The sequence below is a fragment of the Ursus arctos genome, unplaced genomic scaffold (assembly GCF_023065955.2).
Source record: "Ursus arctos isolate Adak ecotype North America unplaced genomic scaffold, UrsArc2.0 scaffold_9, whole genome shotgun sequence".
NCBI classification, from domain to species: domain Eukaryota; kingdom Metazoa; phylum Chordata; class Mammalia; order Carnivora; family Ursidae; genus Ursus; species Ursus arctos.
In genome coordinates, this window is record NW_026623111.1 from 17,132,283 (window position 1) to 17,158,159 (window position 25,877).

The following is a 25,877-nucleotide window of genomic DNA, read 5'->3' on the forward strand; positions in this document are numbered from 1 at the left end:
CATGGCAACGACACAGAAAAATCCTGTACTAATTACACAAAAGAAAACAAGTCAAAACATACTGATACCAAAAGACATCAAAAAACAAAAAAGCAGGATAAGAATCAGAGAATAATGGATCGACAAAACAACCAGAATACAATGAACAAAATTACAAAAGTCCTTAGTAAGGACTATCAATCAATAATTACTTTAAATGTAAGAAAATGATATTCTCCAATTAAAAGACACAGACTGCTTCAAAAGATAAAAACAAACAAACAAAAACCCAATAACTTAAAAAAAAAAACACAAAAAACAAGATCTAACAATATTGCTGCTTATAGACTTACTTTAGCCTTAAAAACACACCTAGACTGAGCATGAAAGGATGGAAAAAGACATTTCAAGCAAATGGTAACCAAAACCAAAAAAAACCAAAGAGGGTAGCTATATTTGTATTGGACAAAATGGACTTTAAAAGTGGTAAAAAACAAAAAAACAAAAAAAACCAGAGATCACTATACAATGGTAAAGAGGTCAATGTAAAAAGATTAACAACTGTAAATGTTCATCACCCAACACTGGCACATGTAAATACACAAAGCAAAAACAGAACTAAAAGGAGAGACGAACAGTATAACAATAGTAGCTGCCATCTTTGACATCCCACTCTCAATAACAGATAGATTAGCCAGAGAATCAAAAGGAAACAGTGGATCTGAACAACACTATGATGAAACGGGCCTAACAGACATACACAGAGCATTCTACCCAACAACAGCAGAATACACATTCTTCTCAAGCACACACAGTACATTTCCTAGAATGGACCATACGTTAGGCCACAAAACAAGTCTTAACAAATTCAAGGAGACCGAGATCATCTTTTCTGCCCACAATGGCATGAAACTAGAAATCAGTAGCAAGAGGGAAACTAGAAAATTCACTCACAAACACATGGAAATTAAACAATACTCTACTCAATAACCAATGGATCAAAGAAGAAATTAAAGGAAATTAAAAAGGGCTCCTGAGGAGCACATGGCTGGCTGGCTCAGTTGGTAGAGCATGTGACTCTTGATCTTCGGGTTGTAAATTCGAGCCCAAACTTAGCGTAGATTACTTAAAAATAAAATCTTAAAAAAAAAAATTTTTTAAAAAAGGTCCTTGACGCAAACAAAAATGGAGATACAACATACCAAAACTTGTGAGATCCAGCAAAAGCAGTTCTAAAAGCAAAGTTCACAACAATAAACACCTATTTTAGAAAAAGGAAGAGGCCAAATAACCTAATTCTATGCCTTTAGGATCTAGAAAGAGAAGAGCAAACTGAGCTCAAAGGTAGCAGAAGACAATATTTGACAAGGGAGCCAAGAATACTCAACGGAGAAAAGACAGTGCAAACCATTCATCTGGTAAGGGGTTAGTATGCAAAATATATAAAGAACTTATATAACTCAATAGCCAAAAAGCAAAACCACAATTAAAAAATGGGCAAAGGACCTGAAGATATGTCTCCAAAGAACATATATGAAAGGCCAACAGGTATGTGAAAAGGTCTTCAACATCACTAGTCATCAGGGAAATACAAATTAAAAGCACAATGAGGCACCACCTCACACTTGGTAGAATGGCTATCACCAAAAAGACGAGAAAATACTGGCAAAAATATGAAGAAAGGGGACCCTTTGTGCACTTGGTAGAAATGTAAATTTGTATAACCACTATGCAAAACAATATGGAGGACCCTAAAAAAATTAAAAATAGAACTACCACATGATCCCAAAATTCCACTTCTGGAAATATATCCAAAGGAAATGAAGACCCTAACTTGAAACATACCTGCATCCCCATATTTATAGCAGCATTATTTATAATAGCCAAGACATGGACACAACCTAAGTATCCATCGATGGAAGAAAGGAAAGAAATTATGATATACACATGCACGTGCGCACGCACACACACACACAGGAATACTATTCAGCCATAAAAAAAAAAAAAAAGAGGAAATCCTATCACTTGTTCCAACATGGAGGGACCTTGAAGCCATTATGCTAAGTGAGGTAAATCAGACAAAGACAAATTCTGTCTGATCTCACTTACAGGTGGGCAAAAAGAAACCTCACAGAACAAGAACAAACTTGCGTCTACCAGGGGCAGAGGGTGGGGGGAGGGGAAAGACGAGGAAGGTGGTCAGAAGGAGCAAATTTCCAGACACAACGTAAGTACTGGGGATATAAAGTAGAAATGGCGACCCAGCTAACACGGTTGTGTGAGTATATAGGAAAGTTGTTAGAGTAAATCCTAACAGTCCCCATCACACAAAGAAATTTGTTTTCCTTTCTCTTCCCTTTTCATTTCTTTTCTTTTTATTGGATCTATATGGAAAGATGGATGTTAGCCTGACTTACTGCAGTGATCATCTCACGATATTTGTAAACCAAACTATCATGCTATACACCTTAAACTTACACGGTGTTGAATGTCAAGTATTCCTCAAAAAAACTGGGAGAGAGAGAGAGCGCATGCGTGCACAAGAGAAGATGAACACATGGCTGTGTGGAGAAGAGAAATTCCAGAATGCCCGAAAGAAGCAGCTGTAGCCAACCCACAGTGTTGCTCTCTCACAGGCTGGCTCGGCTCTATCATGATACCTCAGTTTATAAGAACTGATTATTGACCTCTATTCCTTCCCACAACAGATGAGTATAATAAATGGAGCATAAATTTCTCCACGACAATTCTGGAAATTAAAAAGCACATTTAATTAAAAGATAGCAAACATGAATAGGCTTTAAAAATAGAGATTCAGCTCTACCACGTGAACGGATGTTGACACGCTGTGTGCTACCAAGGTGAACCAGAGAAATACCTCTTTGGACTTTTCCTCTTTGGTAAATCTTCCAAATTTTTCTATCATTTCAGCCACAAATATAACATCCATCTTGTCAGAAAAATTGGCGGCTTCCACGGTGTAAGCCAGTAACTGTCGGGCTGTGGCCACAGCATTAGTAAGATTGAGAGGCATCTGTATTAAAAAGGCAAAAATGATCAACGAATTTTGACATTGTGTCTTGCATTTCGAAACATGAAAATGAATTCACTCTTTTTTCATTTATCACCAGGACCTTCTTAAAACGCTTTTTCAAACCTGAGGAGACTGGAACCATAATGGTAACTAACCTGAAGGAATTTTTTTTTTAACTTTGAAATATAAGAATACAGAAAACACATCTGGTAAACACGCTGCACCACCTCTCCCTCTCTACTTATCCGAATTCTACACATACTCAATGCCAATCGCTTAGTAAAGCCTTTCCTGAGTATTCCAACTGGGAGGGATCGATAACTCCCCTGGAGCCCCTACGCGGGGGAGGAGGAAGCATTTATCTATCCTGCCATGCACTGCCAGGAATGGTCTACGTTTGCTTATTTACTGACTTAAACACAACTCGGCACCAGCTGTAATAGGTACCAAGGAGCACAGGAAAACGTGTAACACAGAAACCATCTTCCAGCTGCTTATAATCCGGTCAGGTTTAACACCGAGGCATAGGAGCACAGACAAGAAAAGGCGCCTGAGGAATACAGGTGTGACAAGGGATCACTCGTGACAAAGGGATTCTAAAAGGAGCCCAAGAGGCGGCTTCCCAGATGGATTTGAAGGAGGGGTGGGATTTGGTCCAGTGGATACAGATGATAAAGATATTCAAACAAAGGCAGCGACCGGAAAGGAAAATGGACACCACGGAGGGCACTGAATACTGGGGCAGGTGACCTGGCCTGATGCCGAAGACACATCAACTGAATACAAACACCAGATCCTTATGCTTTACTAGTATTTAAAACACACACACACACACACACACACACACACCTGGTATTTCAACTAAAACACATTAACGTGAGCAAATGAGAAGACTTTGCAGTCACCTGATTAAACATATAGAGCACCCTAGTGACATCGTTCGCGTACTGGCAGCGAGAATAATCATCATCTGCCCAGAAGCCGCCCCGATCACATCTGCGCCAAGCCTTCCTCTCATCCTGTGGGTTTCCGGGGTAGATTCCACTGCCGTGCGAATTCCGAGAGCACTGCAGGTAGGCGGTGATGCCTGCTAACGTTCTAGGCCATCTAGACAGAGGAAGACAAGACGGGATAAGAAAACCTATGTGGCCGCAAATAACAGTGGAGGCACATCGAGGATTAGGACAGGTCATGGATAAGCACAGAGAAAAATCAAGAAACAGATTCCTTTCAGAATAAACAGTTAAGAAAAAAATTCAAAGGTTAGCATGGGCTGAGCTGTTTTAAACTATCAGCCACATTTATTTTAATACCATAGGGTATTTTCTTCAGATGTTCTCAATGTTGCTATAAACACACAGGAAAACGGTCTTACACCAAGTTAAAAAAAAAAAAAAAGACAGTTCAACAGCTGGCACAGAAACGGCGTTCCCAGATGTACAGACAAGTCACTGCAGCAGGTGCAGAACTGCTGTCCTTAGCAAGGCCTGCCTGCCATCCTGGCCCTTCAGTGGCACCTAGGAATTCGGGACTCGGGGGGATTCTCCCATGAACAGTTAACTGGTAAGGGCTGTTCACCAAGCCTGGACTGTTGGGACAAGCAGTACAGTTTATGCTGAAACTCGCTTTCTTCCTGGGAGTCTGAAATTTTGGTACACGCTAGACAGAGGGTGCCTACACGACCAGCAGTAAGAACTCTGGATACTGAGTCTCCAATGGGCTTCCCTGGGCAGCAACACCGTATAGAGGTTGCTGCCCTTCCCTGGCTGCAAGAGGAATAGAAGGAAGCCTGCACTTGGATCTCTCCAGAACGCACCTATGTCTTTCTCCTTGTTACCCAGCTACATGTCTTACTCTATCACTATAGTTTATCTTAGCTGTGACTACAATGACATGCTGAGTCCTGTGAGTCTTCCTGGCAAATTTCTGCACTTGGCGGCGCTCTAGCAGACCTCCAACACAGAATCCAACTGAATTTATCTGGGAGAAGGTACCCCCTGTGCAAGTGACTACATAAATCTGTCACTGGAAGTTGGGAGAAATCTTTGTCATTTGAGCTCCATTTCTCCAAAACTGGGAATGAATTCAATATATTTAATAAAAGTTACAGTTGACCTATAACATAGGAACTGATAAATTAGAATAGCAGTCATACCAAAATATAATTCACTACCAAAATCTGCATAAACAGATCAAGCAACACTAAACTAAATCTTATTAATGCAGGGAGAGTTCAACTGCATAATATACTAAGGAGTGTCAAAAGCTAATTCATTAATCAGTCAAATAATCAGATCCTTCTTCTATTTTTAAAAATGTAAAATAGTCAAATTATGAGCAAAAATAGAAAATCTACCATAAATGGAAAACATTGTGATTACTTAATAAAAGATGCAGAATATAAGAAAATTCACAAATGTTATCTATTTTGTTTTAAAGTATACAGTATAAATATTATCTATTAACAGTTCATCTACATAAATAACTTATCCATGGGCAATAATAAATGCTAATTTCCATATACTTGGGTCAGGGAGAATTTTTTTTTTTAAAGGACAAAAGATGGTTTTTTAAAAAAAGCAGTGAAGAACTAAGCTAAGCTAAAGATGTTGCTACTGCTTCATCACCTTGGATTTATTTTTTTTATTTATTTACTTATTCTTTAAAATTTATTTAAATTCAGTTCATTAACATAAAGTATATTATTAGTTTCAGTAGAGTTCAGTGATTCATCAGTCTTATGTAACACCCAATGCTCGTTACATCATGTGCCCTCCTTAATGTCCATCACCCAGGTCTCAATCCCTCCACCCCGCCTCCCCTCCAGCAACCTTCAGTTTGTTTCCTATGATTAAGAGTCTCCTCTGGTTTGTCTCCCTCTCTGATTTCGTCTTGTTTTATTTTTCCCTCCCTTCCCCTATGCCCCTCTGTTTTGTTTCTTAAATTCCACATATGAGTGAAATCATTCACCTTGGATTTAAAAGATTAATACCAGAGGGTTTTCTTAGTCTTTAAAACTTGGGCAGTAGGAGTACCAATCACAGGCAGTACAAACTAGGTATTCAACAAACTTTATGCTGCTTTAAAGAGCAACATATTTCCCTTCATTTACACCAACTATAAAGTCATTATTAAAATCCTGAACATAAAAAAAATTAAATAAGTAATATACTTAAAGATGTTTTTTAAACAACCTTGAAAGTAAGGCGAGTCTAAGGCAAAAGTTGTTACCTCTCACAAAGTCTACATTTTCTACTTAAAAAAACTGTAATATTTCACTCATTCTGCTTATCTCAACGCAAAGAGTCCAACACCAATGGTACCCAAAGTTTCAGGCCATCCAAAAGCTTTCATTTCCCAAAGTCCTTCTTCCTTAGAACCAAATTGGGGAGGATAATGAACATGGCTTTCTCCTAATTATCATGTCTGCTTAACTGCCAAGAATTAAAAGTATCTTAAACCTTCCAAAGCTCATCCATAAAAAAGCCCTTAAAAAAAACAGGACACACCATTAGCCTTTCTGAATTCTGCAATTTTAGTAGAATTTCCAGAATGTTCCCCTAAAGTAGTGTTCCTTAACTTTTACAACAAACCGTTAAACACGAAACACTCTGCCTGCAGAGACTGTTAAATCAACATATCTGAGATAAAGTCCAGGCACCTTTTCTTCTTGATCTTCATACATGACTCTGACATTACTGTTCTGAAGGGCAGTCCTTAGATATATAAGGATATATACGTGAATACATAGGTATTTCTCGAATTCTCTTCTCGAGGATAGTAGACCAATTATGCAAAGCCTTTAAGAATAAAAATGGATGTGGGCAAATCATTTGCCCAGCACTCTCCATGTCACTGACCTGAAGTCCCCTTTATTGTTTACCACTCTCTCGGGAGGACAGTACTGCGCAGAGCTTTCTAATACCACGATATCGACGGTTCTCGTATTGTTCCCGCGTTTAGTCTGGACGTGACAGCCCCAATTTCCAGTTGATCCAGCCTGAATATTAGAAATGGTTAGGGCACTGCATGGAGAAAGATTTGAAAGAGAGAGAAAAAATGGTCAGACAAAAAAGGGAGACAACCCAGACTTGTATCTTTCATTTAGCAAGTACGTCTGAATGCACAGTGTGGGCAAAGCACTTGCTAGATACAAACGAATTTGAAAAATGACCTGTCTGTTTTAGTACTTCAGCAGCAAGTCAAGACAAGCAGGTGAAGAGCTACTTAAAACACTATGGGAAGAGCGATGCCCGAAGTATGAACGAAATGCAGGGGTACATCATGCCTCACGCTTCTGCCAGAAAGAGGACAGGAGGACGCAGCCAGGAGGGGGGACAGCAAATGCAAAGACAGAAACGTCCCAGCACGTCCTTCAGCAAAGCTAATGGAGACGTTTCCAAGTTACATCTACCTTTTCACTGATTCGGAGGGAAATATTCAAGCATGAAGGAAGGCGATTAATATTATGAAGAGAATAGTTAATAAAATATTTAAGGTAAAATATTTCGTGGAGGAACTCATTAAGTCTCCACAAAGATTTAACAAATTACCAATTAATGCTTCCACAAAAGGAGTTTTCCATGTAAAGGTATACTTCAATTTACAAAACAGCTGTATTTCTAAATAGCTGTCACTAAATTCAATTTTCAAGATGAACTCATAATTCTCTAATATAAAGCCTATTAATTAAAGAGCAAATGTCAGAACCTTCAATTAACCTTTCTCCCCACCACATGACCCACCATGCTATGCGTTTATGTAAATAGAAAAAGAAGAGATAATTAGACACAAAGGATATATCATTTTAATTAATTTACAAAGTTATGCCTTGAAGTTAAGACACATTTTTCCAGCCTCTTAAATCATTAATGGCTACACAACATCATATATTCTAATAAAGACTCTGAGGCACTGTTACTTTGAATCAAAGAAAATGTTTATCATCTTTGTTAATTAAGTCAGTGAATAAACCAATATGCTGTAATAAATATAGTCAAGATAAAGTGACACAAAAAGTATTTTACACTAAATTTAAATAACCTGATTCCAAAATAAGCAATCATTCTCAAATCCACAGGTTCCCAAACTTTCCTGGTTCACAGCACCTTCACTGCCCAGAAAACTGTTTCACAGAGCCCCGAACCCAAAAGAAATAGTTCCAATGGTCCAATTACTAATTAAATCCCAGAACTGCGTAGCTATGTCCTACTAACTTCACAGTCATTTGAAAAAATAACGCACATCAATTTGAGACAAATATTTCATTCTTAAATAACCCAGCTTCCTGATGGGTTGTGTTTGTCTGTTGAGCACTCCAAAATTAAACTAATGTCAGATACAGAACAGACAGGGAGACCCTTATTTCACGTTCCACAATGACTTTCACACAGCACTTGCTCTGCACCGTCATAATCCCCAAGAACTCAGCACCCTCAAGTACGGTACCAGCAAAGGAACACAGCGCAATCGAATGACACCTAACTGTCCCAACAAACGTCAAGCATTACCATGCTTCTTCCAAAACTTAAAATACCCCACAGCGGCTCTGTACGTGAACTCACAGTGATGTCCCAGGGCACACTGGCACACCCAGTGGGAGCTAAGGTCCTAATATACTTTGCCAACATGTTTTTAAAGATGACCTTTAGCAATACCTTCAATGTCTGAAACCAATGATCAGAATACAATTTTCGGGAATCCTCAAAGCAGGGTGTTCAGAGATTTAAGGAGGAAGAGGCAGCTTCAATATCATCTTTGAGGAAAACTACAAACTCTGATTCTTACTAATGAAGGCTCGATGACATAAGGAAACCAATGCAGAATCAACAACATCTCAGGTTAACCAATTCAATAACCATAGTTCCTTTTTCTGCAACTTCTTTATTATATGGAGGCAAATTCTGGGTAAAGGACTTCAGTCTTCATATGAAAGATTTTCACAGGAGTCAAGTGTGTCCCCACCCAAAAAAAACTATTAGGATGCTAACCTCAGAATTCATTTTTTGTACTGCTATAAAGAATTTAAAGTATGACTTATAGAAATAAATTTATAAAGCCAATCTAATTACTTTACAGTTGCAAAATTTAAGAGTTCTAAATTAGAGAGAGAGAGAGAGAGCATGAGCACAAGCAGGTGGCGGGGAGGGCAAGAGACAGAGAGAAAGGGAGAGAAAGAATCTTAAGCAGGCTCCACGCCCAGCATGGAGTCTGATGTGGCACTCAATCTCAGGACCCTGAGATAATGACCTGAGCCTAAATCAAGAGTTGGACAACTTAACTGACTGAGCCACCCAGGTGCTCCAGGGTTCTCTATATTTTTAAAGCTTTACTGTTGTATCATATGTCAATTATTATCTGTTCATATAATAAACTGCTTAAAGCACACATCTTAAGGAGTTTTAACACATGTATACACTTATGAAATGATCACCACAATACAAGTAAGGTAACAACTAAGAGTTTTCTCACTGGGACCTAATAAACTGTTTCTAACAATCTTATCCCCTAATAAAGGAATAACAGCAGACCAGCTTCCATGAAACTACTCTCCCTATAGTTCAGTACTATTTATAAAAGCTCTGGACAAACTACAAAATGACAACTATCTGAACACATGGCCAGTGATCCAAGAACAAGCAGAAACCACAGAAAGGATCAGCACTGGGAGTAAGACCAGGAAATGGTTTTCAGCGGCTTTTGCGCAAAGATAGGCCCTACTCAAACAGAAGTTCACAGTCTTACTTGTTGAAAGATCAGAGCACAGAGGTAGAAAGGAACCCGCCTGAAAACCCAAACTTCTACATGTAAAATCGACGCGGATCTCTAACTGGCCCTGGTCCCCACAGGGAAGACACCAAGCAGATTTCAGCTGCTGCCTTCACAGAAAAGACCGAACTAGGAGTTTGAGTTTAGCCAAACTAACTGCTTGAGGGAACAAAAACCAGCTAACTTCAAGCAAATGGAAGAGAATCCAGAGTCAGGGATTTGCAAAAAGTGGTTTTCTTTAAAGGCCACACAGTAATTATTTGAGGTTTTTCTGGCCAAGAAGCAACATCGAAGATATTATATCGGTACTTACATAACCATTTGAAATGTAACCATTTACAAATGTAAAAAATATTCTTATCCCCTAGGCCCATCAGGCCAAATGTGGCCCATAGGCTGTATTTGGCCAGCTTCTCCATAGTGAATCATTCATACTGTCCAGGATAGAATCCAACATTACTAGACACATAAACAATATTTTTTTAAATTGGAAAATATAAAATATATACAAAAGCAAAGTAGTCAGTGGTGATGATCCCAAGATGACCCAGATGATGCAAATAGCAGGCAAGGATTTAAAAGCATCTACTATAAATATGTTAGAAGACACGAAGGAAAATATGCTTCTAATAAATAAGACAGGGAATCTCAGGAGAGAAACAGAAATTATAAAATAGAATATTCTACCCCCAAAATTCCCAGACATGATTCTCAACTCAGAGGGCCTTTATTTTCTAGATAGATATAAACATAGATTTTTTTTTTTTAATGGCAATTCTGTGAATCTGCAATGATATTACCCTAAGACGCACTGGCAGAGTGAGGAAACTACAGAATATTATTAAATATTAATATTAAATATTCAAGGTGAGTTCTGTCTTTAAGAAATTGGTAGGAAGGAAAAAAGACAGAGACACAGAAACAGAGAGAAGAAAAAGGAAATTCAATGCCTACAGATTAAGATTTTACCAAAACAAAATATAAAGTGATGGTAATACATATATTTTTACTTTGTTTTTTACACTTTATAAAGTTCATTTGAATTAATGATTTTGGTGATCATACCAGGCATGGGGTTAACAAGACAGGTGTTATATTCTTTTACACTAGTGGAGTAGAGAAAGGAAGTATCTTAAAATGTAGCATTAACCAAGAGAGTGAAAATTAGGTGAGTGCTAAAAGTGAAAATCTGAGTTTAGCAGCAGTAAATGGTAGGAAATTAAGTTTGGCATTAAAAGTTTACATTTTTCCTCCTAAAACTTTAAACAAAATGTTTAACAGTGTTTCCCTTAATCCCATGCTTTTTTTCATCACAAATGGATGGAAAAGGTAGCTATTCAACTTCTGGAGATGAGTAACAATCAGGAAAAGGAAAACCAAAGGTTTGCATTTTTAAATGCAGGAAGATAAAATATTAATTTAAATTCTAACAAAACAGGACAATGCTGAAATACATAAAATCCACAGAGACAATTCCTCATCTAAAAAAGTTTACCTTGCAATCAACGAGCAGTTGTGAATCATGTTCTTTTCAACAAAGATACCTTGTGATTCATCAGTTTCAACTATCCGTCCATCCTGATACCACAACACCTGCATGTCCTGATCAATATAGGAAGCCATGCACTGGAAGGGAAGGCTGTCTCCTTCAAACACAACTTGACGATGAGACGGAGTCATGTAGAAAGATGGTAATTCCAGGGGCGGATCTACAGGCCATAAAACAAGGACTCAGTAAACAAATACAATACGATATCCACATTCTCGAAGTCAAAGGTATAGAGGGGTAGCCTGGGTGGCTCAGTCGGTTAAGCATCTGCCTTCGGCTCAGGTCATGATCCCAGGGTCCTGGGATCGAGCCCCATGGCAGGCTCCCTGCTCAGCGGGAAGTCTGCTTCTTTCTCTCTCCCTCTGCCCCTCCCCCCTGCTCTCTCTCTCTTTCTCTAATAAATAAAATCTTTAAAAAAAATTATAGAAATTCTAATTAAATTTTTTTTTAAATGGAGAAACAAATTTTCCTCAGTAACCAGCATTTTAATGCTAGCACCAACAAGGCTCCTACTGAGATAAATGGGTCCTAGATGAAAACAAAATTAGTAAAATTGAAATGAAACCATTTCATAATCAGTTCTGACATTTAAAGTTGTTCCTTTTTGGTCGTATCTAAGCAATTACTAAAAAAACAACACATTGTAAAATGATACTTAAACCTGGAGAATGGAACTGTGATAAGTAAATACTGACATATATATATAATTTTAGAATACATTCAGGAGACAGTATTACCTTTGATTAAATCACTGGTTTCTGCTTATATAAGTAATGCATAGTCACTGAGAAATTTCAGAACACTTAAAGCAAAGGGAAAGGAAAATCTTTAAGATCCCATATGTTATCATCATCACTGTTAAAAAGCTGATATGCTTCCTTCCAGTCATACAAATAAAAGGGAGGAATCCTAAATATATGTGCAAAAATACAGACAAACACCATGGGCGCATTCAAGGCCTTTAGATATTTAGCCCATGGTCCACTGCTTTTAGCAGCAGTCTGTTCTAAAGAATAATAGCACACATGCAAACATGCACACAAAGAAATCAATCCTTGCAATTATTTATGGAGAAATTATTAACAACCTAAAGAGATATAACAACAACATCTGTATCATGGATTGGTACGCATCTATTTGGTATGAGGAGGAAATGGGCTTATGTTATCCCAGGTTTTAAAAAGTTACAAAATATCATTAGAGTTATAATGACACTTTGGTAAAAGTACAGGAAAAAGATGAAGAAAATATACTAGTTATCTTGGACAACAGCTACCTTTGAGTGATAAGAATGAAACATGGGCTTTGTTCGGTTTACTTCTTTTAGTTTCTTTTCTCTTCCAGCTTTACTGAGGTATAACGGACAAATAAAATTATAAGATATTTGTTTCTTTTATTCTCCCCTCCCCCATTCAAAATCGTAAGATATTTTAAGTGTACATCGTGATGATTCGATACACGCATATGTTGTTTCTTTTCACAAATCTTAATTTTCATCCAATAGCATACTTTACTTGTGAAACTATAACAATAATAATAATAAAGAGAAAATGTAAAAAAGTACAGAACTGCTTATTTCCAGATACAAAGACTAAACTGGACTCTCCCTTGATCATTTTAAGGACTGTTTTTGGTTTATGTGGTTTTTCTTTTTCATTTAATAAATGTATTTTATTTCCCTCAAGTCTTCAGATACTACTCAAAATCATGATTTTCAATAGCTGCATATTACAAACGGATGGGTCAGAAGTCATTCAACCAATCCCCTATTTTTGAGAATCGAAGATATGCTTATACTTAAATACTAACATACAATGCTGACCATCTCCTAGGATTTAAACCCTCATGTAGAATTACCGGATCAAACTGCATCAAATTTTTAAGAACACTGATACACTCTGCCAAACTCTGTTTCAAAAAGCCTCTATTAATTTACACTCCCACCAACAAATAATGATTGCATCCTCAGTTTTGGGGTTTTTTTTTTTACTATCAACAAATTCCTGGTTTGCCAACTGATGGAAAATCCGAAGATCCACGCTATTCTCTGAAAATGTTTTTCATAAAGAAAGCTGTTCGGAACCCAAGAACCTTAAACACCAATTCAAAAAACGATTTTTTATCCAGCTGACTTAACTGTTCGCATAAACTAAATATGTATTATCAGATCCGTGAAGATTAATGGTTGTAATCAATTCCAGCCCGGTATAAAGAGAATTTTACAGATAGTCAAGAAAAAGAGAGTAGCAAGTAAAATATGGCGAACACTTCCCCTGCGTTTCCTTCTCCCTTACCGCATGTCAGCAACTCCTGCTTCACCCCCGTGACTGGCTGGGCCTGAAGAGACTTGGGGTAAACACACCGCGTGTCACGGACGGTGATGTTTCTCTCCTTCACCCAGCGATGCATCCACAGTATGTTACAATCACACAGAAGATATTCAGTCTGAAATTCTCTGTAGCATACAAAATACAAACTAGTGAGTACGGTGAATAAAATTAAATTGCGTGTTTGCTTTACATTGGCTTCTGCTTTGGGTGACAAGCACACCTTGGCTCACTGTCAGCGGCCTTTGGCACACAACACCAACTGGTTCTCTTCTCCTTTCCAGTGAGAAGACAGGCGGAAGGGCCGACCCCAGCATGCCTCCCTGCTAATTCAGGGACTACCTGCTTTAGATCAGAGCTGGTAGGCGAACGCAAATCTCTAGGTCATCCCTCGTCTATGCAACAAGCTCCTGAATCCCAGGGTCTGGAATACCAAATCTCCCATCTTTTGTGTCTATGGAATTTCTACCCGTTCATTCATTAAGCATGGTGGCACCAATGCTGGCCCCTGACAATTCCCCAAGTGTTCCAACATCATTGCCACGTTCTTGCCTTAAATGCCTATAAACTGTTAATTTCAGCAACATAAAGGAATATGTGACCGTTCACCATGGCTCTATTCTATCTGACTAGAGTCTACGTTTATCAAGAGTGGAGACTCTGACACTTCTCCGTGTCACCACGGAGACACCATGTGATACCAAGATACTTACACACTTAAGGGGCACAGACTCAACCAACCGAAAACAGAAGAATACTTCATACTTGATATGAAAGAAAATACAGAATTATTTTTATATGAGGCAAGAAGTTTTACAATTTGGCGCCTGGGTATAAGAAACAGAGGATAATAGATATAGCTTGGATAAAAGCACAATAATTTGTCGAATACTTGGTTTTACAAAGTGCTATTTATGTGCTGCAGGGTATGCTAAGTCCAGCTAATAACAATAAATACAGATACTGTCCCCTGTCAACCCGGAGGACATTCTATAATAGTGGAACAAAACAAATACGACCAATACAGAATGTAACATGCTCTATACAAATAAAAGTGCAAAGAGCGAACATAACGTGTGCTCCTAACAGAGACAGTGCTTCACCTTATTAGTTCTGGCAAAAAAAAAAAAAAAAGGGCAGGGGGTGGGAGTTGGGATGAGACAAACAAAGAGAAAGTAAATTAAAAAAAAAAAAACAACATAGGATGACTGGACTGACTTCTAACTCCTAAGCACCACCTTCTGGTCAGTTTCCAGCACTATCGGGTAAAAAACACTGGCCATTTTACCCAGTTTTTGGATGAAAATACTTTCTATATTCCTGCTACCCAGGGTCTCAAAAGCCAGATTATTCTTTGTAGTCTTCTTTATCTTCTTAACGTCACAAAAATGGCTGACTTGAGCCCACTAAATACGCCAAAAAGAGATGTTTTCACTAAAAAACAGTAATGGCAACAAAAAGACCAGAGTTTAATCCAACACGGCTCCAGAAGCGTGTACATGGGTCCGCCATAATGCTAGGAGCCAGATGAATGCCTAAGTATTAGCTACATCTCACTGAAAACTATAAATGGTAGGTCTAGAAAATCAAGGAGAGCACAGAAAGGGTGGGGAGTGGGAGGGATGGTAGGAAAGAAGTCCGCAAACACCGAACAGCATCTGCTAGAGAAGAAGACATTTTTTCCTTGGAAAAAGTCAATCCCACAAATTATACACAATAAAAATTTAAAAAGCATTATACTTAATTGTTTTTCCAATACAAATTAGTATACCTTATAGTTTGAATATATTATGGTTTAGCTGGAAATACCATTACTGTCAAAAGGACCTCCCGTACAATCTCAATTAACAAAACTGTTCAGGGAGGAAAAAAAAAAAAATCCGCCAATTCTAAAGCTACAGAGAACTGTGCCAATATGATCTTGCATTGATTTCATAAAGCAAGCATTCTATACAAACATTCCTTGCAACGTCAGTAATAAGTTGTGAATTCAGTTTGGGGAAAGGGTTTTTAATCCCCAAAACATAAAATATTCTTAACTATAGATTCTTCATAGGGAGGAATATTTTATACTTTGAGGATTCAACTGGTCAAACAGTAAAATATTTTCTAACTTGAAAGTCAAGTGAAAGAGAATGAAGTGCCAACTTATTTACTCTAAAGATAGAGAGCTATGGTATTCTAAGGAGAAAATGGTCGTCCCAGTCTGAAACACATTATTTGGGTTTACAGTATGTTTTTCAATGAGAATGCATGCTCTCGAGTGAGGGTCTAGCTTTTGTAAAATCATCAGATTTTCCCCATGAAGTCTCTTAAACAATTTAATAACTATTTTTAATTTTTAAAAACCAAGATATATTTATCAAAACAAGAAAAAAAAATTTCTTACTTACAAAGACCGTAATGAGCCAAGATAATCAAAAGTTCCTTGAGATAATGAAGAAAACAAATTCCCTGAAAGGTTTCTAGAAAAAAAAAAAAAAGGAAATAATTTCATTTTAAAAATATACATAATTATATATCAATTTATACAATTTCCTAATGTGTCCTATAATCACTGAATAAGGTTATAAAGAATTTATGAAAGTTGTTTTAAATCTTATAAAAAGGGAACAACTAGTAAATATTTTATCCAAGGATGAAAAAATTTGTTTTCAACCTACATAAAGTAATAAAATTATTTTTAAGTTATTACTATCAGATAAGGATTTTCTACCAAATACCAGGTGAACCGGAAAGCCACCTCACCGAGCCAGAACTTCAGTGACGCTCTCATTATAAGTGAATTACTCTTCGTGTGTTAACTTGGCATCATTTAAGAAAACAGAAATTTAAAAACAAGAAAAGGACAGGGATGACCAGAATTGATCAGCAGAAACAACCCACAGGAACTGAGCAAAATGTCAACAGAGTGCTATGAGTCCAGGGTTTAGAGGGATGTAATTCAGTGTTGGTCTTGGGCAAATACTTAACCTATCTCATTTCCCGTTGTATCAGATGACTTTAATAAAAATCTAAACCCTTGCAGAGTTTTATATGAATTAAACCCAGAACACCCTATGCTACAATTTGAGGTGGTTTGTTATACCCATAATGATCCCACACTTGACCGACCCTAAGCTCCAAGAGCAGAGGGACTTGTGGGTCTTATTTACCAGGGTACCCCTGGCAGCTAGTAACAAGCTGGGGTACACAGTAGGTGCTCAATAGTTGCGGCTGACTATTCAGGATATAGGCTCCACCTTCAGGAAGGTTCTAATACTACAACAGGAATGAGGACTCTGGGAAGATGGCAGGATGGTCTAACCACCACAAGCTCTGTTCTGTGCCTGGTGTGGTACCAAGAATAGATACAACTTAAACCCAGAATTCTCAAGGAAGATGTCCTGAGACCTAGGAAGAGGTCTGCCTCTCCTCTGGAGTCTGGGCTGAATCCCTCCCGTGTAGGAGAAAGTGACAGTCAACAGATGGATTCTGCAGCAGTTTCTCCTGGATGGGAAGACTCAGAATTACACATACGCCAATCCTTCACAAATTAATATACAATGAAATTCAGGAAAAACATCCCTGGATTGGCTTTTAAATGCAGCGTACAATTTTTGGTAGAAAAAGTCTGGATAAAAGGATTCTGATCTTCACAGGAAAACTGCCTGGGAACTTAGGCAAACAAAAAAAGGATATCTGTCAATTGAAAGAACAATGAAGGAGATGCCCTTCTCTTTTTTGTCCTATCAGAGGGGATACTGAATGTAGATTTTGAAAGGGTTATTGCTGATGGAAGTGTAAATCGCTGTTACATTTTTTAAAAGTAATCAAGATGCAATTAGAACAAACAGTACTTTCATGAAGCTATCCCTATGTGGAATTACATGATTACTCAGATTTGCTTAAAATAATGTAGGCAGGAAGACAGAGATGGAGATAAGGACTAACACAGGCTGCCTATGAAGTTGCTAAGTGTCGAAACTGGGGGAAGGGTACATGGAGATGCCCCACACAACTGTCTCTATGATGTTTTTCTTTTACAAGTTTGCAAGATTCCGTAACAGTTAAGCTGGAAATAAAACTCTGTCATACAAACACAGGATTTAAGTATACTCAAAATAATGGCATCTTCCAGGGATCATTAGATTCTAATTATTAGGTAATTTCATTCTAATCATTAGATAGTATTAGCTTTTTCCTCTTAAAAATCACAGAGAAAGGAATCACATTGCAGTGAGACATGCCATCCTCTCAGTAAAATCCCAACACAAACCAATTTTTCCCTCAGTGTTGGAACAGGCTGGCTAAACATCAGAGTAACCGGCTTTGGTTTGGGGACCATAAAAATTTAGACACATTTTAAAACACTAGAATCACACTCCAGCTCTGAGATACTTACACAGAAAAGTAAAGGGGAACCGAGAATGACAACCAGCAAAGTCATTGCTCCCATGTCCTATCAGCTCCCTGAAGAGAATAGCATCTCCACTCCCACCCCTTTACGCTGTGGTTCTTAATATCTTCATTTTTCTTTATTTGCTTAGTTTTTGCTTAACAGATACATGTGAATCCCTGTAAGTTAAATATGTACGATGCATCACCTTCGTATATACAAGGGATGTTTACCAGGGCCAATTTGTTAAAGGAGGGGAAAATGCAATCAAATGGAATCTCCTTCAACAGAAGAGTAACTGACTGAATTATAATCAGTTCTATACTTGGGATATTCTGTAATTATTAACAAACACGAACTGTATCAACATGTACCCTCTTGAAAAGATATTAATGACATGCCGGTAACTTTTTTAAGTAAATTGCTGAGTACAGCACATACTTAAAGCCCAGTATGGGGGCGCCTGGGTGGCTCACTCGTTAAGTGTCTGCCTTCGGCTCAGGGCGTGATCCTGGCGTCCTGGGATCGAGCCCCATATCAGGCTCCTACGCTGGGAGCCTGCTTCTTCCTCTCCCACTCCCTCTGCTTGTGTTCCCTCTCTTGCTGGCTCGCTCTCTCTCTCTGTCAAATAAATAAATAAATCTTTTTTAAAATAAATAAATAAATAAATAAATAAATAAATAAATAAATAAATAAATAAAATAAAGCCCGGTATGTATGCCTGTACTTTTGTAGGGGCAACAGAAAATCTGAAAATAGTACACCAGATAGTGAGTAATGCTACCTCACAGTGATTCGTATGAAGTGATAGAAGGGAGGTTTAACTTTCCTTCAAATCTCTATGTGGTTTTAATACTTAATGACATCAGTAAGTGTTTGATTGCATAAAGGAAGTTCTTATAAATATCACTCACTGATTCTTTTTTTTTAACTTTATTTATTCAAGAGAGCGCACAAGCAGGGGGAGGGGCAAAGGGAGAGGGAGAAGCAGGTTCCGCACTGAGCCAGACCCGGGGGGGGGGGGGGGGGGGGGTTCGATCCCAGGACCCCAGGATCATGACCTTAGTTGAAGGCAGACACTTAACCAACTGAGCCACCCAGGCACCCTCACTCACCAATTTTTTCTGATAGAAAAATATTAAAGGTATAATTCTTAGGAAAAAAAATACAAGATTTAAACTGATAAAATTCATAAAAAAGGGGGGGAAAAAAGAAAGATTTTGATCTGTTGAGCTCCTGACAACTCCTCTGGAAATTAACACCCTAAGTAAAGGACAGAGACTTCACAGAAGTTCATTTCTGGCTCCCCATCTTTGGTTTGCCAGTTATTTCCACTGTGGAGAGGGATGGGGCAGGAACCTATGGGAGTATGTCTTCAGTTCTCTGAGACAGTTCTCCCCAGAAATTCTCCATCAACAAAGGCAGAGATCCATACACAGCATTAATCAATTCGACTCCCCACACCCATCTCCACTGAAGCTCAGACATATTTAAGGTTATTTTTAAATTCTTTTTTTTTTTTTTTTTTTGAGATTTTATTTATTTGACAGAGAGAGACTAAGAGAGAGAAAGAATGCAAGCACAAGCTGGGGGAGAAGGGGAGGGAGAAGCTGGGCTGGAGCCAGGACCCTGGGATCATGACCTGAGCTGAAGGCAGACACTCAACCAACTGAGCCTCCCAGGTGCCCAGTTGTTTTTGAATTCTTAACCTACAACTCCAAAGCCATGATTTGCTTCAAAACGATGAGAAGTATGGGTGAGAAGGCTACTGTCTGTCTGCCAAGGTCTCACCCAGACCGTGGGGGGCCTCCACTCCAGCCTCCTTGGCTAAGAGGCCCCACCGGTCCCAGATCCCAGGTTCCAAGGCAACCCAGAAAATCCAGCTAAAGAAGCAGTAAAGGAAATATCTATAAAGAGTGATCCACTCTGGATTCCCTTCTTCTATACACCTGCTCTTCTGGGTGGGAGTCAGACTTTATGTAAGAATGCACTACATCCCCAACTGCTAATCAAATTCCCTTTTCCACGTGTTCAACTGAGAAGATGCTTTTCTTCCCGGTGGGAAACACAGATTGTTAACACCCTTCACAACCAGCAAGCATACAGGCTGGCGCAGAAAGCCTAGAAATCTGCAGGTTGCTGCTGTCCATACAGCACACTTGTCCATAGTTTCTTGGCCCATGACTCTAGACCTGTGTCAACCCAAATTATTATAAGCATCTCCAGTGCAATGCATTCCTGACGTTGAAAAGCTACCTCAATTGGCAATTTTTCTTAGAACAGTCTTTAAAGGATATAAAGCCAGGTTTATTCCTGTATATGCCACAGACTGTTGCATTTGAAAGAGCCACAGTGACCTATTACATGGGCTACAAAATCACTCAACCAAACCTCAAGGTAACAAACTTGGCTGTGCTATTCTTCTGTTCTAATGATTCACCTGGATAAATGTCCTGTAAATTCTCACAACAGGTATCACAGAATTAATAAAAATGTAAGAGACGGACCCAAGCTTTAAGACTTCCAAAACCTTCGGCTTTTGAGGCAGGAGGCAAAAAAAAAAAGTGAGGAAATAGTAAGTAAAATGTAAAGACTGTCCCTTCTAGCTCTTTTGCCTAAAGAACATTTGCTGATGGGTCAAGAATCCCTGGGCCAAAGTTACAAATTCATCTGGAACTGAAGTTGAAACAATAAACTCCAGACTCTTTTTCATTGCTTGAGTCACAGCTATCCAAAAATATAATAGATTTTTCCTTCATAAATGCCTCATTTTGCCAATTCTTATGCAGTCCTCAAAACCAAAAATACAAGACTCTCAGGAAGAGATAATAGAAGCACCGAAATAAAATTGCTGCAATCCAGCCACAAAAAAAGAAAAATGCAATTGGTTTAATTAATTTCAAGTTATGAGCAAAGCTGTACACCAAATCAATCTTATACTTAAACACTTAAGTTTGGCCATATATCTCTCCTCCCAAATTAAAGAGCTCACTGAAAAATACTGCAAGCTTGCTAAGGGGCAGGAGTACCCAGTAGTATCCTAACGAGTGATCTGAAGTCCCCTCACTTTACTGCAGAAATGAAATGACCCCACTATTAAAGCCCCTGAGAGCTTTCGCAAAGTTAACATGAATGAAGTTGCAGGAACATTCTGAAAAGCCACAGAAAGAATGAGGCACAGACAAGCCTTAAAGCTAGACCTTTGACCCTCAATCCCAAATTTCATCCTGCACCCTATTCCCAGACAACTATTCTGTAAAACAGGATTTTATGCCACTTTCCCAACGTAAATGTCCTTCAGTGGCTTCCTATGGTTAAATCAGTTCTAAGCCCCTGTCTGCCTTTCATATGTTCCCATATAAAGTTCTACTAAAGATAATCAGCCTTCCTTCTAAGTTACTCCCAAACAGAGCCTTCTCATTTTAAAAAGAAAATAAAAATGTATTTGATGGCTTATACAAAGTTCTTCTGCATTTATATTATATATAAATTATAAGAGATACAGATCATTCAAATTTTAATTAATCCTTGTAACTTTGAAGTATGATAAACCGACTTTAACAGATGAAAAAAACAGAGAAGCTCAGAAAAGTGAATTCACCCCAAATCACAAAGTCAGAGAGAGGCATGATTCCAATGGTGGTTTTGCTCTTCACACCAACAGCTCTCCCCCTGACACTGGCTTTGCTCTCACCTTCCACCTTCACGCATCATCAGCTCTGCTTCTTTTCCTTTCTAACTAATCAAAGCTTTGCAATCTCTGGACCATCCGCTCAGGTTTCACCCCTTCCAGGAAATGTATCCAGACCAGCAAAGCTTCTGACCATCTCTCTCAACATGAACATATTCTCTGAGGCATATATCCCATTGAGGGGCTCTGTGTGTATATGCGTGTGTGCCCATGATACATAATATTATGTTCTGATGACACTGTATCCCCAGGACTGAATTTCCAGCTCCTTATCTCTTTCTCCTTCTATAATCCTGACAGCTGCTACTTTACTATCAGACATGTCATAGGTGTCTATAAATATTTGGGTACCAGTTCACATGCTTTCTTATACTTTAATAGAGAAGACGTACTTACAGCCTAACCAGATTGGTGAGCCCTCGAAATATGTCTGCGTTCAGACATCCTATTCGATTATTTGTCAGATCCCTAAAGAGAAAGGGGAAAAAAGTGTCTTCGATTAGTTCTCTTGGTTAATGAAGGTTTCATACGTTCAATATTCAAGAACAGCACCCACGTATCATGAAAGACCTTTCTTCTCAGCATCCCTGAGAAGTTTACCTACTTCAAGTGAGTTAAGGGGAGCACGGAGAGAAAAAAATAATCCTTGCTTTCACCTACTTAGCGCATACAGACTAAACGCTGTCTAATTATAGTGCCCTTTATATTTCAAGCATTTGCTCCTGTAAAATGACTCACGATAGAACTGGAGTGGTAAAAATGAGACTAAATCTATCTTACTGTCTGTGAGAGAATTCCTTAGATGACCTACACCGTTCTTAATGCTGCAGAAGTTAGGGACAGAGCCCAGTCTCAGAGAACACCAGACAGACAAAAGATAAAGGGGAAAATTACCAAAATGCTTAAATAGTCAGACGTTTTGACTGTAATGAAAACTGAGTTTGCTTATACCTCACAGATCTATCGTTTAGTCTCCAAGCCAAATTACTTTAGCTTTATCTAAATAATGGTCTAGTTATTTTTTTCCCATCACTCTTAAATTCTTCTTTTTAAAGATTTATTTATTTTAGAGAAAGAGAGGGCGGGGGAGAAGGGAGGAGGGAGAGAGGGAGAGACAGAAGTCCAAGCAGATGCCCCACTGAGCGTGGAGCCTGAGGAGGGGCTCAATCTCATGACTCCAAGATCATGACCTGAGCCAAAATCAAGAGTTGGACACTTAACCAGCTAAGTCACGTGGACACCCCACTCTAAACTTTTTTTTAAAAGATTTTATTTATTTATTTATTTATTTATTTATTTATTTATTTGAGAAAGCAAGAGCACACACACAAGGGGTGGAGGGGCAGAGGGAGTAGCAGACTCCCTGTTGAGCGTGGAGCCCCACATGGAGCTCACTGCCAGAACCCTGAGATTATGACCTGAGCTGAAGTCAGACAACTAACTGACTGAGCCACCCAGGTGTCCCACCCCACTCTTCACTTCTTATAGTTCCCATCAAATGTTACTTCCTAAATATTTTTTTTTCTCCTCAATCCATGAAACTTTTTACCTACGTAAAATGTGTAGTAGATATTGTGTTCTTTCTGCACTATTTTTTTCCACACCACAGACAGCAAACACAATTTTAAATTTTAATCAAGAGACTACATTCTTACTGGGAGATAATAAATGACAATTTCTGTAACCTTCAAGTAAGATAGCATGGCTTTCAGCATTTTTTCCATCGCTACACTTGCTAAACTATATGCAAGAAAACCTAAAACAGTGAATCTTAATTTTTATCAGTTCCTACTTAGGAATTATTCACCCCTTGGATTTCGATAAAAGAATTAGGATAAGATTCTAAACCAAACTTTCAAAAATATTTCTATCACCTTTTCTTCAATGTCCATATTATTCTTTGCAGTGGAAAAGTACCTATTCTTTGAGTCATGCTCTGAGTTACTCTCTAGAGAAGCATCTTGTTCCACCCATCTCTGAACTAAAATTGTTGGGTTCTAAATTGTATATAACACCAGAAACTGTATCAGCTGTATTAGAACCCAGAAATGATAAGGACCCGGCATCTCAAACAGGTACCTAGGCACTAAGTTTCTCCCCTAGATATTCTGAAACCTAGTTTAGGTAATCCTGAGTTGCCCTAATTTCACAGCTCCGCCTTCCCTATCTTATGGCAACATTTTTTTTTTTAAAGATTTTATTTATCTATTTGAGAGACAGAGACAGAGCGTGAGCAGGGGGGGAGGAGGCAGAGGGAGAGGAAGAAGCAGACTCCCCGCTGAGCAGGGACCCAGGAACCTGAGATCATGACCTGAGCCGAAGGCAGACTCTTAACCGACTGACCGTCCAGGTGCCCCTTATGGTAATTTTTGATTTAAAAAAAAAAATCTTAAGCAATACAAAACTTTATCTGCGCCTGATCTGCTCCAGGCTCCTGCTCCTCAGAATACTAAAGCAAAGTATTTAATCCGATGGGACTTTTTTTTATTCCAGCTGATTTTCCTTTTATTTCTGGGTTTTACTGTTTAAGAAAATTAGGCATCATTTTGTGAATTGCTGCTTAAACAAGCATTTCTGGGCTCTATTCATTATCTTGTCTCACTTCTGGGCTTTAACTGGTGTAATTACCACTGATTCTTTGGAAACAATTTCATTATAGCTATACCTACTTAAAATGGTATTTAGGTATTGATAATGGGTTTTTATTTAGATTGAGAATCAGCTTGAATTTGTTGATAAAGCAAAAGAGAAACTGAATGGGTCTAGGTTTTACCTACTTTTGGTAGTTTATCCTTCAGAAAGCCACTTAATCTTCCTGATTCAAATTATCTATAAAATAAAGGCAAAGCCATGGGACGCTTACAGAAACGCTTTATGTGTGTCGAGTGAGAGGCACAACTGAAATGAATGATTTAGAGCCTCATAAGAAAGAGCGCCTGTATCCACAAGCAACCGGCAAACATTACCACCACAGAATATCTTTGTATCTCATTGAGTTTACATATACGACTCTCTCAGCTTGCAAGTCGTATACCATAAGTTCCATTACACGTCAGCTGTTTGAAATTAAGAATGTATTTTCTACTGGGAAGAATATTATAAATGGCAATTACCTTTCTAGGCAAGAACACAAGAGACTACTTACTGTGTAATGCAATGGAAAAATGCCCAGGCAGTGCCAGGGACGGTATCAGTAGTTAAATGCTACTGAACAAGAAATTTATTTATTTATTTTGGATGGAAGTACTTGAGACATTATTTACTGAAGGATAAAGAGCCGGATAGAGAATCTAAGATATTCTGCATTATCCTTAAAACATCCTGATGAAACCGCTTTTTATTAGCAGTCAAGTTCCCTTCAACCTGTGTCTCGACATGAAGATATTATTAGCATGCATCTTCCTAAAAAAAGCTTCCCTCTCAAAAAGCTGGGAATAAAGTGGGGCCAATCACAAAGGGAGAGAATAGGTTGTCTGTCTTGTCTGGCAATATGACATCATATCCCCCCATAGGAGGGGGGGAGGGAAAAGCCTGGAGGGAAAGATATTCTAGATATTTCCAAACTCAGAATTTCCAGGAGGAACAAATAAAACAAAGATGGTTCGGCCTCAGCCCCAGTTTCTGATACGGTGGGTCTCACACCCACACTCCCGCTTCCTACTTGAGGCCTTCTGTTCCTACCCCTGATTCAAAGTGACCCATCCAAACACAGTGTCTGTGTGCACCTGGTGAGAAGCACAAAGAAAGTGACTCACTGTCAGCAACCAAGCTTACTGACCTGCTCTTCCCTGACTGGTGCACGCAGCCTATCTGGGGCCCTGTTCCACACCCTTGCCTGCCTCAGAATGGCTGAGTCCTAGCAGCTCTCAGCAGCTACGCTCTAGCTACGGCTCCCTCTCTCTATAAGTAGGCTCCTGGCTGGTGCACAGGACTCCACTAGACTGCCAAGCCCTCGAGGGGTTCCTGAATTACCCCTGTACCTCTGGAGCCAGGCACACTGCTGGGCACCCACCACAGACTCAATTTTTGTTCAGCGGAACTGACGCTGCTCTCTGTCTCACCACCTGTTCCCACCGGTGGACCCAGTTACTACTGTTACTGGGCTGTAAACCAAACTCTACCCCTTGATCCACTGCAACTCCAATGCCCAC

The 25,877-nt window shown here is 38.8% G+C and overlaps 1 protein-coding gene across 2 annotated transcripts in view; it reads right to left on the reverse strand.

Moving 5' to 3' along the window:
* Positions 1-25,877, reverse strand: part of ADGRA3 (adhesion G protein-coupled receptor A3) — a 123,672-nt gene that overhangs the window by 47,658 nt on the left and 50,137 nt on the right. For both annotated transcript variants that reach the window (XM_057309566.1, XM_026514509.3), the window contains exons 4-10: positions 22,123-22,194; positions 16,051-16,122; positions 13,625-13,785; positions 11,277-11,490; positions 6,874-7,038; positions 3,919-4,120; positions 2,858-3,013 (exon numbers count right to left, since the gene is read on the reverse strand). In XM_057309566.1, coding sequence (XP_057165549.1) covers positions 2,858-3,013; positions 3,919-4,120; positions 6,874-7,038; positions 11,277-11,490; positions 13,625-13,785; positions 16,051-16,122; positions 22,123-22,194 — 1,042 coding nt within the window. The remainder of the gene's footprint in view (positions 1-2,857; positions 3,014-3,918; positions 4,121-6,873; positions 7,039-11,276; positions 11,491-13,624; positions 13,786-16,050; positions 16,123-22,122; positions 22,195-25,877) is intronic.